The sequence below is a fragment of the Tursiops truncatus genome, chromosome 9, assembly GCF_011762595.2.
Source record: "Tursiops truncatus isolate mTurTru1 chromosome 9, mTurTru1.mat.Y, whole genome shotgun sequence".
Lineage (NCBI taxonomy): Eukaryota > Metazoa > Chordata > Mammalia > Artiodactyla > Delphinidae > Tursiops > Tursiops truncatus.
The window spans coordinates 91,031,089-91,047,550 of NC_047042.1; the positions used below are offsets into that span (position 1 = coordinate 91,031,089).

General features: G+C 38.0%; 1 protein-coding gene across 6 annotated transcripts in view; it reads left to right on the forward strand.

Moving 5' to 3' along the window:
* Positions 1-16,462, forward strand: part of UBN2 (ubinuclein 2) — an 89,636-nt gene that overhangs the window by 48,000 nt on the left and 25,174 nt on the right. For 4 of the 6 annotated variants that reach the window (XR_004528189.2, XM_019947946.3, XM_019947822.3 and 1 more), the window contains 5 exons: positions 192-242; positions 2,542-2,584; positions 6,671-8,221; positions 14,412-14,643; positions 15,076-15,165. Coding sequence is in view for 5 of the 6 variants with exons in the window: in XM_019947946.3 (XP_019803505.1) it covers positions 192-242; positions 2,542-2,584; positions 6,671-8,221; positions 14,412-14,643; positions 15,076-15,165 (1,967 nt within the window). In the remaining variant the exon portion in view is untranslated. The remainder of the gene's footprint in view (positions 1-191; positions 243-2,541; positions 2,585-6,670; positions 8,222-14,411; positions 14,644-15,075; positions 15,166-16,462) is intronic. The other 2 variants (XM_019947890.3, XM_033863341.2) reach the window with 2 other exon arrangements.

Sequence of the window (16,462 nt, forward strand, 5' to 3'; positions counted from 1 at the left end):
AAGATTTAAATAAAGAGGTAATATAACACTTCCCATAAAATAGGTTATTGAATTTACTGTACCATTATAAGTCTTTATTTGGTAAAAAAGCAAATAGTAGCCTATTGAATATTAAATGATTAAAATGACAAAGTGATTATCATGTTATTATCTGCTGTGGAAAAATAATTGTGTCCTTTTAATTTTTCCAGAATGCTTTTTAAGGAAAGTCGGAGTGTACATAATCATCTTACTTCTGCTCCGTGAGTAAATGCAGACTCCAGATTGCTTCATTTATATTTATTCACATTATGATATTTAGTAAACAAAAATATCATTTATTAAATGCTAGGTAAAATAGAACTTAAACATACATTTATACAATCTCTGTCTTACCACTGCTTTTTTGTTTTTAAAAATCGTTTAAACTGTTGACTCTGTAGACCTCAGGACACATTTATCTATTAAAGAACTTCTCAGGCTAGCCTCTAAAAACTTGAATCCATAATGTAACATATTGACCTGAGATCTGGTAGTGAGAAGCCATGTAAACAGGAAGGCTCTGGTGGTTTCCTTTGTTCCTGGAGGATCTGCCCTCCAGTTGTTTTGTATACTTTTTTCTTTCCCTCTTAATGACCATCTACAAAGGTAATCTGTTATCCTCATGCTTTCCAAGACAGTTCTGTATATATCCTACCTAGCCTTGCCTTGCAGTGTTTTATTCTACAAAATTAACATACTCTTCATGTCCTTCCCTCTGTCCAAAACTGAATCTTTCATTAGTGATGTATTGATAATTACTAAAGAATTAATGTAGAATTAATTAGTGAAAAGGCAAGGGTCTCTAGTGAAAAGGCAAGTTTTTTCTGTGGTTACATTTTTGGGTGAATACTGGTTAATTTGACAAGGATTTTATTTTTAACTACAACTTAAGGTCTCTAGTGAAAAGGCAAGTTTTTTCTGTGGTTACATTTTTGGGTGAATACTGGTTAATTTGACAAGGATTTTATTTTTACCTACAACTTAAGGCTACTTCTCTATTGCCTAGAAGTGTAGTATTAAGGGTTAATAAAATATAAAATTAGCAAGTCACTGAGAATTTACCGAGCACTGTAGTTCAGTATTCCACTAAGAGATCTGGTTAACATCTGGGTAATGTTACAAAATTCCCCCTCTCCTTGTATACAGTTATAGTAGGTGGAATTTTTTTTTTTTTTGCGATACGTGGGCCTCTCCTGTTGCGGAGCACAGGCTCCGGACGCGCAGGCTCAGCGGCCATGGCTCACGGGCCTAGCTGCTCCGCGGCATGTGGGATCTTCCCGGACCGGGGCATGAACCCGTGTCCCCTGCATCGGCAGGCGGACTCTCAACCACTGCGCCACCAGGGAAGCCCCCTGTAGGTGGAATTTTTTACAGCTTTTAGGAAGGACACTTTGTTAGTATACCATCAGAGATGTATTGAGTTGGTGTGGTTTTCAGATCTTGCTAGTTTTGTTGTTTTGGGTATAAATTTGGAGTAGTTTGGTTTCATACATTATAGGTTTACTTTGTTGCAGGTGGTTTAGATATCCCGGGGGGGGGGTATGTGTATTTTTTATGCCTTTATATGTATTTGTGTCAATAATATTTCAGGCCTTTAATTTCCCTGTAGTTCTAAAATCACGTTACAATTCAAGTATAAATAATTCATTCCTTTAATTCTAAAGCAAGTGTTTACATAGATCCTTTACCTCAGTTATTTTTTCTTTTTTAGTAGCCTCATTATTATGGCTTTATGTTTCATTTTGTATCAGAAAGTCGGAATCTGTGTGATAATATGGGCCTGAAAGTCATGAATATTACTGTTGCCTTAACGAAGTTGTAGATTTTAATCAAGATACTTGTTAATTTAATTGATGGCATTTTAACTTAGTGAAGTCGAAATATTCTGACATGTGAGGTATTTTAGCTTTTCAACCCTTTTTTAATCTTCAAACATTTGGGAACCACACTGGTTCCCAAAGGTTCCAAGGATCCATGGTATTTTTATTGCCTTTTTTCTGTCATTTTGAAATTTTTTATCTAAATTATTATGTTAAAAATAATTTTCTTTAAAAACTTGAGGATTTTTTGTTTTGTTTTTTAAACAGTATCTCATTTACAACTTCTTAGCATGGTTTAATTTGAGTTTAACGTTCCTTGAAGCTCTTATTCTATAAATAATTACAAATTCTTACCAATTCTTTGAAGTAAGTCTCCTTAGGCAGCTTTGTTAGCCTGTTTTGAGTTATTTAACGTTTCTTTTTTGGAGTATTTACATTTAAATTTTTAAAAAACTATCATCCACATTTCACATTTTACTAATGGGTTGGCCTTTATTCTAGTTAATTGAAATTGGGGAACATGTTGCTGTATATTCACATATAAACTGAGCACTTATATAACTTATATATAGTTCCTTCAGAGAACTTCCCAAATAGAAGAAATTATTTACCCATATAATTACAAGATTATATGTTACCATTTCCTAATGAGTGACTTAACTGCTCCTGAAATGGACTCCTTTTTAATCTTTTCTCTTAGGGCAAAGAAAAAGGTGATTCCTGCACCTAAACCCAAAGTGAAGGTAAGTAATGAACCAAATCTTTAACTAGTGATAATTGGTGACTGTTGAAATACATCCTTATGATGAAAAGGTTATATGGTATTTCACGTGTATTTTAGGTACCATACTCTTAAGATGGGTGTTTTCAAACATTGTAAAAATCCTAAAACCATTGTATTTGGGAGAAGAGATGACTTTGTGGCAGTGGGAAATTTATATACATTAGTTAAATTGTAAGGCTTATTACTACTTAGAAGTGTTGAATAAAATATGACAAATATCTCTCAGAAGCATCGCTGAGGTTGCAAATATAAATATGTAAGAGAAATTCCTAAGGCTCAAAACAAAGAAGAAGCTGCCAGAGTGTTAATCTGTCACTGAAACTTTAGTTGCCTTTAGGTACCTTTGCTGATTCCTATCACCTTCTCAGAGCACAGCAGATAAGATTTTCTTAGACTTAAATAGGTTGGGAATTGGAATGAAACGCTCCGTAAACCTGGGACTCTCAAAGGATAACATTTTTAGTAAAAGAAAGAACTGGAAAAGAAATCCATTCACCAGCAGAAAGACTAAGAAATTTGTGTATCTTGGCCTGGGTTCTGGATTAGGAGAAGAAATCCTCCCTGAAATTTTTCTCTGGATTAGGAGTTTAATTTGCACAACCTGCATGAACTGGGAAAACCTCAAGCTACGAAAATAACTTAAAGTTGTTAGATTAGTATTAACCCAGGGCACTGGCAAATCACATTCACTCTTTAATAATGTGCCTTCATCCCAGGCCTCAAAGGCTTATCACATATATACTGTGTCAAACATGAGTTTACAATCTGAAAATACAGAATACGTGAGGAAATAAGTTACTGTGAGTGAGTCAGTGGAAACAGCCAACACAATTAGATCCCTAAGAAGGGCAAGTGATGGATTTATTAGATTTAGAACATAAAGTAACTTAAGTTTTTTAATATTTAAAAAAGTAGAAGGGGGGACAAAAAATATCCGATCAAAGTAGACAAAGCAGAGTTGAACCAAGCATAACCTCTAGAAGTGAAAACTATAATCATTTGAAATTAAAATTATAATGAAAGCCCACAACTTGTAGGTTTTAGACGTTTCCCATAGCCTTCATCTCTTTGAATAGAGTTTCTTTGCTTGTGAGGTTAGGGCCAGAAGGTCAACATTTGCTACTCCATGGTCTTCTTAATTTATTGTATTAGAGGCTCTTTGAACACAGATTAAATAGTCTTCTTTTTCTTAGTTAACCTGCATTGTCTTCTAATCCAAATAATATGGAGCCAGTATTTCATTAAATCTGTTGACTTCATGCTTTGTTTTGACATTTGACTTTATTTTTAAACTCCTAATACCCACCATAAAGGGTTGGTTAAATTTTGATACATCTATTTAAACATATGATTAATTTACCAGAATTCTAATAATGGGTGTGCTGGGATGGTACAGGGGAATTATGTTTTGTTCCTTTCTTTGTGATTAAATTACCCTTTCCTTTTCCCCAAATGGAAAAACTGTATTGCAGATACGGTTTTTTCCTGCCCTGCTGACCTTTAAATACCTATTTCAGTTATAAAGGTAATATAAGGAAATGCTTGCAGGAGAAAATGCAAACAATACAGAAAAGTAAGAAGGAGGAAAGTAAAAGTATCCAGAAATTTCTGCTCACACAGAATAAAAAGCTCCTAACTTTGTGGTACACATCTGCCCTCCCTTCTTCTGGCTGTCTGTCCCTGCCTCCCTTCCTTCTGTCCTTCCACCCATTCATCCATCCATCTAACCATCTATCCATCTGCCCATCCAGTCATTCATTTATCCAGATTGAATTAAGATTTTATATAAATGGAATAATCTGCTTTTTCGGCTCAAATATATATCCTGAACAATTTACCAATATAAATCTACACAGTACTCTCTTGGCTGGATTTACTGTTATTTTTGTAAAGAAAAAAATATTAAAGAAAAATTAAAAGAAAGTTACTTAAAATGGCAGTTTTATACTGGTAACACTCCCAATGTTATTTTGATACACTCTCAGTTTCTGTACTTTTTATAGTAATGCAGCTTTCACTAATCATGTGATTGGTTGGCATGTCAGTGCAGTCATGTCTCATCTGCATTAGCTGTTCATCTTAGCAGACAATTTTGATCTTAATGTAGTTACGCTACAGACTTCTAAAAGGTATTGAGGTTTTCAATCACGACTTTTTAGAATAGAAGTTTAGAGAAATTGCTAAGAAAGAGTGTAGTGGCATTCTTAACAGAAATAAGAATTTATTATTCTTATTTACTCTAATGCCTTAGAAAGTAGGTGGTAAATACCCTTTCTCTCCATGCTTTCCCTACTGTAGTTAGAGGAAGTGCTGTCATGGTGTAAATTAATGTATAATATAAGGGTTTGGGTTTATTTGGATTTGTCTGTTTTTAGGAAACTAATTGAAGAAACTTGGAAAAGATTTTTATGTAGTTCTATTTCTTCTTAATCATAAATATAAAATGAGTCATGTACTTTATATTTTTCTTAAGAGAAGGATACTTTTTTTTTTTTTTTGCGGTATGCGGGCCTCTCACTGTTGTGGCCTCTCCCATTGCGGAGCACAGGCTCCGGACACGCAGGCTCAGCGGCCATGGCTCACGGGCCCAGCCGCTCTGCGGCATGCGGGATCCTCGCGGACTGGGGCCCGAACCCGCGTCCCCTGCGTCGGCAGGCGGACCCTCAACCACTGTGCCACCAGGGAAGCCCGAGAAAGATACTTTTTAAATTCTTTTGCTCTTTGAATATTTTAAACTGTGCCCTAATTCTCATATCTCTTCCTTGAATTTTAAGAAAGTTAATTTTTTTGATAAAACAGAAAATATTCTCTCTTAGGTATTCCAAGTTTTAATTCCTAATGCTCTTGCTTTCTTAGCATAGTGCCTTGCTCATAGTGAATATGTGTGGACTAAATTACAAATGACTTCTACCAAAATGAATAGAAAAGGTAATTTAAGTGTGCTTGAATTGAATCTTCTGCCAGTTTGATGTACCAGTTTCTCTATGCGCTGCCTATGGGTAGCTGTAGGACAGGCATACAAAGAGGCCGAAATGCAAGGAAGCAGAGAGTGAGGGCCAGTATCGTAGCAAACCATACTATACGAGATGGGTAGAATCTTTTTTATATATAATTAATTTATTTTTATTATTATTTTTTTAATTTTTGGCTGCGTTGGGTCTTTTTTGCTGTGCACGGGCTTTCTCTAGTTGGCGGCGAGTGGGGGCTACTCTGCGTGGCGAAGCACAGGCTTCTCATTGCAGTGGCTTCTCTTGTTGCAGAGCATGGGCTGTAGGCTTGCGGGCTTCAGTAGTCGTGGCACATGGGCTCAGTAGTTGTGGCTCGTGGGCTCTAGAGCGCAGGCTCAGGAGTTGTGGCTCACGGACTTAGTTGCTCCCTGGCATGTGGGATCCTTCCAGCCCAGGGCTCAAACGCATGTCCCCTGCATTGGCAAGCGGATTCCTAACCACTGTGCCACCAGGGAAGTCCCTGGGTGGAATCTTAAGATTCTACCTTAAGATTCTATTTCCCTGGCGGTCCAGCGGTTAAGACTCTGCACTTCCACTGCAGGGGGCTCGGGATCAATCCCTGGTCGAGGAACTAAGATCCTGCATGCTGCACGGTGCGGCCAAAAGATTTAAAAAATACAAATAAAAAAGATAAAGGCAGAAGTTCTCCTAGGTATAAGGAGGATAAAAAGAGAATAGTCTCTGAACAAATGGATTCGGAATAGTATCTGAAGATCTGATAGAGGTGGGTGAGGGGAGAGGAGGTTTCATTAGTAGTAGACCTAGTATATGAATGTTCCTTTGGCTTGGTTTTAAGCCTTCTTAGAATGGCTTACTAAGATGTGGCAGCTGTGTGCAATACATCAGTTACTTTGGCTTTTGAGGACAGTTCAGTTAGGAGCTCTACCCTCTGGAAAATTATTTTGGTTTTTACAGTCTCTAAATAAGATTTCTAGTAGAATTTTAATTATGAGAATTCCTTTGTCCTTTAAAATCTAATACTTTGTAATTTTTGATTAATCGTTTTTGTTTTTCCAACATAATGCTGTTTATGCTAGGAGTGTAGTCCAAAAAAGGACCAGAAAACTCCTGCATCCTTGGTGGCTTCAGTTGGTGGCCCTTCAACGAGCTCTAGCACATCTGCTGTGGCCTCCACCAGTTCTAGCTCTACACCGGCCCAGGAGACGATCTGCCTTGATGACTCACTAGATGAAGAACTTTCTTTTCATCCACCTGCACTGGATCTTGTTTCTGAAGCTTTAGCTGTTATCAACAACGGGAACAAGGGCCCTCCATCTGGCTCAAGGATAAGTATGCCAACTGCAAAACCTCGTCCAGGACTGAGAGAGGAAAAATTAGCAAGTATCATGAGTAAACTGCCACTGGCTACTCCCAAAAAACTAGATTCTACTCAGACCACACATTCATCAAGTCTTATTGCTGGCCACACAGGGCCAGTACCAAAGAAACCCCAGGATTTAGCTCATACTGGCATCTCTTCAGGCCTTATTGCTGGTTCTTCAATTCAGAACCCTAAAGTTTCCTTAGAACCTTTGCCAGCCAGGCTACTTCAACAAGGACTACAGAGGTCAAGCCAGATTCATGCTTCTTCCTCTTCGCAGACCCATGTCTCCTCTTCTTCCCAAGCCCAAGTTGCTGCCTCCTCTCACGCTCTGGGAACATCAGAGGCCCAAGATGCTTCTTCGTTAACACAAGTAACAAAGGTGCACCAGCATTCAGCTGTCCAACAGAACTATGTGTCTCCATTACAAGCAACTATTAGTAAATCACAGACCAATCCAGTGGTGAAATTAAGTAATAATCCCCAACTTTCCTGTTCATCCCCACTTATTAAGTCTTCAGATAAGCCACTTATGTACCGCCTTCCCTTATCTACTCCCACACCTGGAAATGGTTCTCAAGGGTCCCACTCCCTGGTTTCTAGGACAGTACCTAGCACCACTACCTCCAGTAACTATTTAGCCAAGGCAATGGTGTCACAAATCTCCACGCAGGGTTTCAAATCTCCCTTCTCAATGGCTGCATCCCCAAAACTTGCCGCATCTCCGAAACCTGCCACGTCTCCTAAACCCTTGCCCTCACCTAAGCCTTCTGCCTCACCCAAGCCCTCTCAATCAGCTAAGCCTTCAGTATCAACTAAACTTATTTCTAAATCCAACCCAACTCCCAAACCTACTGTATCCCCAAGTTCTTCCAGTCCAAATGCACTAGTGGCCCAGAGTAGCCACTCTAGCAGTAACAACCCAGTCCATAAACAGCCCAGTGGAATAAACATCAGCAGACAGTCTCCCACCTTGAATTTATTGCCCTCTAATCGCACTTCAGGCCTTCCATCTACAAAAAATCTTCAGGCCCCTCCAAAGCTAACAAACTCATCATCCACTGGAACTGTCGGCAAGAATAGCTTGAGTGGAATTGCAGTGAATGTACCGGCCTGCAGAGGTAGCAACCTTAACTCAAGCGGAGCTAATAGGACTAGTCTATCTGGGGGAACAGGAAGTGGAACACAGGGTGCTACTAAACCGTTGTCTACTCCACATAGACCGTCCTCTGCCTCAGGGTCGTCAGTGGCAACAGCCAGTGTGCAGGTATGTATGTTAGATACATTCACCTGATAAAGTGGAAGATGGTGTCATTTCTCTCGTGAGTCAAGTTAATGACTTTATTATAATATCATCAGTTGTTTATGATGACTTTTAACTTATGGATGTTGACATCACAGTGATGGAGACACCTGGGAATGAAATTTTTGTTGGGATGTGGATTTTTTTTTATTACATGCTTACTTTCAGAATTTTTTAAAAACACAACTAAAATGCATATTTAAAACTGTACCTTATTAAAGTCCAGAACAAAATAGTCATTTATGATTTTAACATACCTTCACATGTCTCTTCTTTTCCCCATCCTAGTCCCCTTTCTCCTGCCAACTTTCATATATATATATATTTTTTGGTGGTACGCGGGCCTCTCCCGTTGCGGAGCACAGGCTCCGGACGCGCAGGCTCAGCGGCCATGGCTCACGGGCCCAGCCGCTCCGTGGCATGTGGGATCTTCCCGGACCGGGGCATGAACCCGTGTCCCCTGCATCGGCAGGCGGACTCTCAACCCCTGCGCCACCAGGGAAGCCCCATAATTTTTTATTTAATAAAATTTAGACATTCATATTATTTTTTTCCTCTAACCATTTGTCTTTTCGAATAAAATTTTTATTTTGCACAAATTTTACAGTTATTCATATATAATTCTCTGTCAAGTTAGTATCGGTAATCCATTTATACCACACTTTTCCCATTTGTGAGTTTTTAATTTAAATTTATCTCTCATTTAGCAGGAGTACCTAATTCAAGGAATCTTTTCAAGAAGGCTAATGTGAAAGCTGTTTTACTTTAGCTCTTGCATACCTGATAATTTCTGTGCTACCACACTTGAGTTGATAAAGACTCTTGGGTCACTAACTCCAAGTTTTGTAAATACTGCTCCGCTGACCCTTACTTACTAATTAAGGTTATAAAAAAGTATGAGGCAATTCTGACTTTTTGTTCCCTTATAAGTAATGTGTTTTCTCTGCCTAAATGCTAATCACATTTTCTCTTGTTTCTTGAAAATCAAGTGTTCCCAGATAATGGCTAGGTTTATCTAGTTTTCATTAATTGTGTACCTAGAAAAATGGTAACATCTTTCAATCTCAGACCTGCCCATTTTTTCAGCTCAAGAATATTTTGTTCTATTATGTTTTCTGATCCATTGGCCTAGGTTTTTTGAGAACTCTTTAGCACTCATATATTCCATCTCTCTGCCTTTCATATCATCTTCTCTGTTATTGTTTCCATCTATCTGCCACTTCTTTGTATTCTGAGGCTTTTCTCAGATTTGTCTTCACTTTACTGATTTGGTTTCTTTAACTTTTTTCCCTTCCCCTGAAACATAATCCATGTTCGCAGTAGGTAAAATTCAGAAAAAAAGAAAAGAAAAGCCACCCATCATCCCACCAGTGTTGATACTTTCCTGATAACTCTTTTAGACTCTTCAAGAAAGTGGATTTTACATAATATTCTGTTTCATAAGAAGCTTTAAAAAAATATAACATTTATGATGTTATTTCTTAGCTTCTCAGTTATTCTTTGAAAATATGACTTTTATTGATGTCTGAAATTCTGTTGTCTAAGAAAGTGCTCTAACTTTGTACTGCCTCTTATTTATGTGGAATAGGAACATCTAATGAAATACGTTTCCCTTGGTGTCTGTAGAGGGTCTCTGCTACTCAGTACAAGCTAAGTGTTGGTATTCAATATACACTTAAAACCCAAATCATCACTCTGCCTTTACTAAAGTAGGCTTAGGAATGAATGAATTCTAGAATTCTAATATAGAACAAAATTCAATTAATTGATACTTCATTAACTGAAATCTAGGATAAATAGATGTTTTATCTATATGATTTTGCTTTTATCAGAAATTAAAAAAAACCGATTAGGGATTGTATGTTAAAATTTGAGTTATAACTAAGGTCTAGGAGTTAGTCCACATTCCTGTTTTATTATCTTTATTAAAATGTTGACTGTTTTTGAAATCAATCTTTAATTTGATTACAGGAATATGTGAGAGGATTATAACCGAAATGGCAGTTCCGTGCCCCAGATCCTCCTTCCTAGTGTCAACTACTTTTAACTCTCTTAGCTTTTTCTCTTGTGTTTTTTAAAAATTGTGTTTTCAAAAAATAAGAATGAATGGAAGACTATTTATTTTAGTATTATCTTTCAGCTTCTCATTGTGATAAATAAGGCTTTTAGCTCACTTTTACCTTTCCCATTTTCTTCAAAGACTAAAATTACAACTTTTGGTTAAATCTGTGACTATGTAAAATATTGTCTCTGTTGAGCTAAGTGTCATTAACTGTGGTTTCAATTATAAATTTTGGACTTTTTTCCTGTAGTTAAAAATTGCTGTTTTTCCACTTGCTTTGTTTTCTTTGAATTTAAAGTTAAATCTCCCTCTGTCTTTTGTCATCTCCAGAATCTATCAGTTCTTTTTTTTTCCTGGAAACCTTCCTATATTTGATCATTTATCCCTGAAGAACAACTTGGTTTGTTGTTTACCAATTGGTTTGTTGGCAAGGAAACTATGTGGCAAAATTTGTGTTTCTAAAATATAACTACTTCCTCCCTGGTTTTCTTCCTCTCCGAATGGCTTTCTGATTTGGAGACCTTAGTGTTTCTGCCTTCATATCGGATCCTTTTTGTCTTTCTTATTGGTTTGACTGAGGAAAAGATCAGTAATTGAATAAGGTTATTTCTAACTTCTGGTCAACCTAAGGTTCTTTTTTTTAACATAGCATCTCACTGAAGTCTTATCAGCTACCTTGTGGCCTCTAGATCCTATCCTTCTAGCTGGCCAACACTAAAAACGGGTTTCCTATCTATGCCTATAAACTATTCCACTCCTTTCTGAAAGACATCTTTAGCTGTTTGCAGATGTGAACATGACAGGTCCTGAGGTTAGCAAAAGTTAAAGTCTTTCTGGGTTCACATTATTATCTCTACCTGCTTTTTATTAACTTGCCACTCAAGGCTTTCCTGTTCTTTCTTGCCCTTCAGCTTATTGATTTTCTGTGAATCCTGTCTTTGCCACTTTATAATTCCCAAAATAATTCACTAAGCAAATGTTTACTAAGTGTTTAATGTGTGCCAGGCACTCTTCTAGGTGCTGGGGAAATGGGGTGAATCAAGATCCCTCCTCTCATGGGGCGTATATTCTAGGCAGGAAGATAAGCAAAACACAAGTACTTAAAAATACTTTAAGCGCTATAAAAATAAAATAAAACAGTAATATGCTAAAGTGTGATTGCTACTAACGTGGATCAGGGAGATGGAGAAGGCCTCTTTGACGAGGCAGCATTAGAGCTGAGAATTGAATGAGCAGGAGCCAGCCGTTTGGAGAGAAGAGCGAAGAGCCCAGGCAAGATGGGGGATGGTAGATGTGAAGACGCTGAGATAGGAGAGAGCCTGACGACCTGCAGGCCTGCATGGCTAGACAGCAGGGAAGGATGGGGAGGTGAGGAGATCACAGATCAACTCCAAACCATGTGATGGAGGACCTTGTGGGCTACAGTAAGGGCTTGGGCTTGTACTTCTGTTGAGTGGGAAGCTGTTGGAGGGGAGTGGTATGGTCTGATTTATATTTCAAAAGATCACTCTGGGTGTTGTAGAGAATGGGGGACAGATGTACTCACCAAAATGAAACACGTCGTCAAAAGAAAAATGTAATACCCACCACAGGAAGAGCAAGGTGCCCGTTCATATCTTCCCCTAGGAATGAAATGTGGAGGCCATGGAAACTATTTTTGATTATGGGGCATTATCCCGAACTGATTGCCTACTGCATGTTGACAGCTTCTCCTGTGTGCTTCCAAATGATATCAAGAGTGGGATATCCCACTTCTGGAAGGTCTCCACCTTCTATGAGAGAAACTTAGATACTTAGGTAATCTGGTGTTTCACTTTAGCTTTATAAACAAAAGTGGTTATGGAAGGTTTTTAAAAGCACAGAATGTTAGATACTTATGGCGTGGTGCCATTTTTTATTGCTAATACACGTTACTTAATTGTGAAAGTTGCCCTAATTTGCATTTTCTGTCAGTTTAATGCTTCCATTAGCCTCCTCCAGAAAAGCATAGAAGAGTTCTCCTTATTAGCAGTGTTTCATGTTCCTCACTAGGGGGGCTCCACTTGGGGCACATGGCCTTGGAGTGTGTTCCCCATATTATCCTGAGACTAAAATAGAATTAGATTAAAAAGAAAGAACCCTTGTTAATTCTTAAATTGATGCTGGATCCTTTTTTTGCTTCAGAAGCACTGTTGTTTCTAACTTAGTAATTCTTTCCTAAATCACCCATTTTGTATATCATGGTGGGCACAGTAGAGGGGAAAGACCGGCAAGTAAGAAAAATCGTCAAGTCCAAGCGTAAAGTGATAACGATTTGTACTTAAGTGTGGGAGGAAGTTGCGATTAAAAAAACAAAAAAAGTTATGTTGACTGCGAGCTCATCTTGTTCTTCATTTCATGATGCTTAAAAACTAAGGTTTCAAGCCAGAGTGGTGGCAAAGAATGAAACTACTGATCCTAGCGTTTAACATATACGAGAAGGAAGTGATTGTAGCAGATGATGAGTTCAATTCTGGACATGCCAAGTTGGCGAGTGTTAGATATCCAAGTGGAATTCTTCACTAAACGGTTAGCTAAACAGGATTGAAACTGAGATGAGAGTTCAGAACTATAGGTATAAATCTGAGAGATAAATAAAGGAGATAAGGGAAGGCTATTGGAGAACTAGTGGAAAAACCAGAATAGAAAGCTTTGGGAGGATGTTCTTCATTTTTTTTGTTCAGCAGTGCTGTGGACCATTAAGTGTATAAATATATGATGTAATGTGGCATTTTTGCATGGGAAAATCACCTACCTTGTTCTCATACATTAACTAAGAAATAAAATGATTAGCCCTTAATTAATAATTTACTGGTAGAAATAATGAACATACAAAGTAAAACTGACCATAGCTAATGCTTATTATTGATTAACAAATATTCAGAGAATTCAGTTTTCTTGACCAAATTTAGAACTGTAAAGTTTTTTACCACAGAAATTTTGAGTTGATAAAATAAGGCTACAAAATTGCAGAAACTATAGTAGATAATGTCTGATACTGCGAAATTTTGATTATAATCTTTGTTGATAAGTACACATAAAAAAAGTCAAAATGGGAAAAAATTATTTAATTGCTTTATAGAAAAGTGTTCAAAGAATTAAATTAGCTTACTAGAGTATATTTAAGTAATTTGTCCATGAGAGCTCATGAGTGCTAGTGTATTTCTAAGCACAAACATGGCGTCACAGCCCAGGTCCGGGAGTGTCAAAACACTCTCTAATTTACCTTTTGCCTTGGGAGTCTAAGTTCAAAAAAGTAGTGGAATTGGAAACCTCCTTCAGGGGTTAATGAGAGGCTAGATAATGTGGAAAAAGGAGGCTGTCATTCAGCAAGTTTGATAATAAAAGGAAGATCCATAAGTCAGGTTTTTGCCAGGGGTTGGGGAAGAGCCAGGAATAACAGCGTGGTTGTAAAACAATGTAAGAGGACTCTATATTTGCGAAGGCAGAGGAAATACGGAAAAGGTGCAGTGCTTGACATTTGTCACAGAAAGTTCTGCATGGGTGGGATTCGTGGCATAGGTCAGGTGTTCAGCTTCTGAGGAAGAGGCAGGTAAGGCTAATGGTGAGGAGGACACAGGATGGCTGTTATGATGAAAGTACAGGGTATCAAGTTGGGGGATCTGAGAGAGTAATAGTCTAGAACAACAGCTGCAGGTATTGTGTCGGAAAAGATTGTAAGGCAAACAGTAAAATTACAGAGCATTTTCAGAGACCAAGTTGAAATTATATGGAATAAAGTACCAGTGTCAGATCTAGGGGCTGAGAGCAAACATGGAAATCTAAGGTTAGAAATGAGTTGATTAAGAGAGTGAATGGGTGTTAATATAGGCATTGCAGTAACAGTTAAGAAATCTAAACTGGTGATGAAGAGCTGAGTAGAAGTATTTCCAAAGCCAGTATTGGTCACTCTTTGAAATGTAATTTATGCTTCAGTCTTCATTTCTGTCTCCCAAAGTTTCTGTTAGAGCAGATGTAAGACATAGTCTCGTGTCCATGAGGATATTAAGTAAAATAAATCAATTCAGGTTAAAGACTTGATTTCTTATGTATTTTGACCCCTGGTTTCTGCAGTCCACAGCAGGAGCATCATTATTGGCTAATGCCTCACCTCTGACTCTCATGACATCACCTTTGTCTGTAACAAATCAAAATGTGACTCCTTTTGGGATGCTGGGTGGCCTTGTTCCAGTGACCATGCCCTTCCAGTTTCCCTTGGAGCTACTTGGCTTTGGAACGGACACAGCTGGAGTGACAGCCACCTCGGGATCTACCTCAGCCGCTTTCCACCATAGCCTAACTCAGAGTAAGTGCGGCTCTTTTATTTACTTGGCTACCTAGTTTGATAGAACAGGAAACTTCACAAATTTATACTAATTGAGAGTAGTCCAGTTGGAGTTAGTGAAAATTATAGAATTTTTAAAAAAGAAATGCAGTTTATTTCATCTATATATATAAAATAAGTCAAATTACTGGACTCTGAAATTTTTTTATAGTTTGTAAGTGAACTGTCTATTCCGCATTTCTATCTTAATGAAATTTATAAGCGGGAGTCAGATTTGCTGGGTCATTTGCATACACACTTATATTTATACATGTAAATATTTCTTAACGTATGTGCTCTAGTTTAAGAAGTCAAGGTCTGTGCTTGCATTAGATAAACTATTTTCATTTTTTATCTAAGAGGGCTCAAATCTTAGTTTTAAGAAGATTACTGACAAGTCTGTTTTCCTCTCAGATTTACTAAAGGGTTTACAGCCAGGAGCTCAGCATGCAGCAACACTTTCCCACTCACCTCTGCCTGCACATTTACCGCAAACATTTAATGGTAAGAAAGCCACCTGTTTCTTCCTCTCTTTATTATTTATACAAATTTACAAATATATATTTTAAGTCTTTTCTGAAAACCATGTGAGGGAACGACAAAGATTGGAAAAACTAATTTTCATGTGACTGAGTCCTTATTGGCAACAAACACCTTACAGAAAGGAAATAGGTAAAGGAGATCTTTTATTACATGTGCAGAGAGCCTTTTTGAAGATGTTTGTTATATGGAAATGATGACAAAGAATAGAATTCATAGGACAGTGTACAAAAGTCGTGTCCGGTAATTAATCATAGTTGACCTTTATTGAAAGCTTACTAAGTGGACAGTCTTGTGACTACTTACATGTATTAGCTAATTTAACCCTTACAACAAACCTGTGAATGAGATAACAGTCCCCATTTTACAGATCAGGAAACTGAATCAGAGGTAAGCAACTTGCCCAAGATGATAGGGTAGTTAAGTGTTTAATCTGAGATACAAACCCAGGAAGTCTGACTCCATGGCCTGTATTCTTAACTATTAAACTTCTCTGCCTCTTAGCTGTGATTAAATTAACGTGATTTTAAACTGTACACGTTATATATTTGCAGCCCAACTAGATCGCTCTGAAATCTGAAATTGGATAGTGGACACTGGACACAACACTGGCCTCCAGATTCTTGCTCTCACCAGCACTTGACCCCCATAGAACGCTGATACTGTTCTGAAGGCCATTTTCAGGATCTGTGAGCCGCTCAGCTGCTCTCTTAACTTAGGAAGGTTGACTGGGGCCTCACTATTCTTTTTGGCCACTGCATTTAAAATTATTGTTGAACAAGTTTACAGTTGACCACAATGTGGAAATGGGAGCTTTAGAACAATCTTGAGGCAATAGGTTGTAATTAATCCTCTAAAGCACCTAAGTGGCAAGCTGCCCCAGACTCTCCCTTGAGAGAATGAATACAAAACCACAGTTGTGCAAATGGGGGACCACAAAGTAGGCACAAGTGTCAACAGTCCTGATCTTCCTGGGCTTCTTGATTAGGTTTAAGTGCTTAAGGAAAATTGCCCTGTGACTAAGGCAGTTCCACCCTGGGTATTGATGACAGCTTGGTAGGATGAGTCCGGCTTAGAGCTGTATGTTTGAGGGCAGACCGGTAGAAACCTGCAAGGAATTAGACACCTGGGATTCTTGTGGTTCAACATGACCCCAATAGTCCAAGTGTAGGTACATTATCTTGTTTTCTGGCCAGCACCACTGTTCCAGAGGGAGAAAGGAAATAAGACTGTCGGTATTTTCCAAGTAATTGAAATTTAA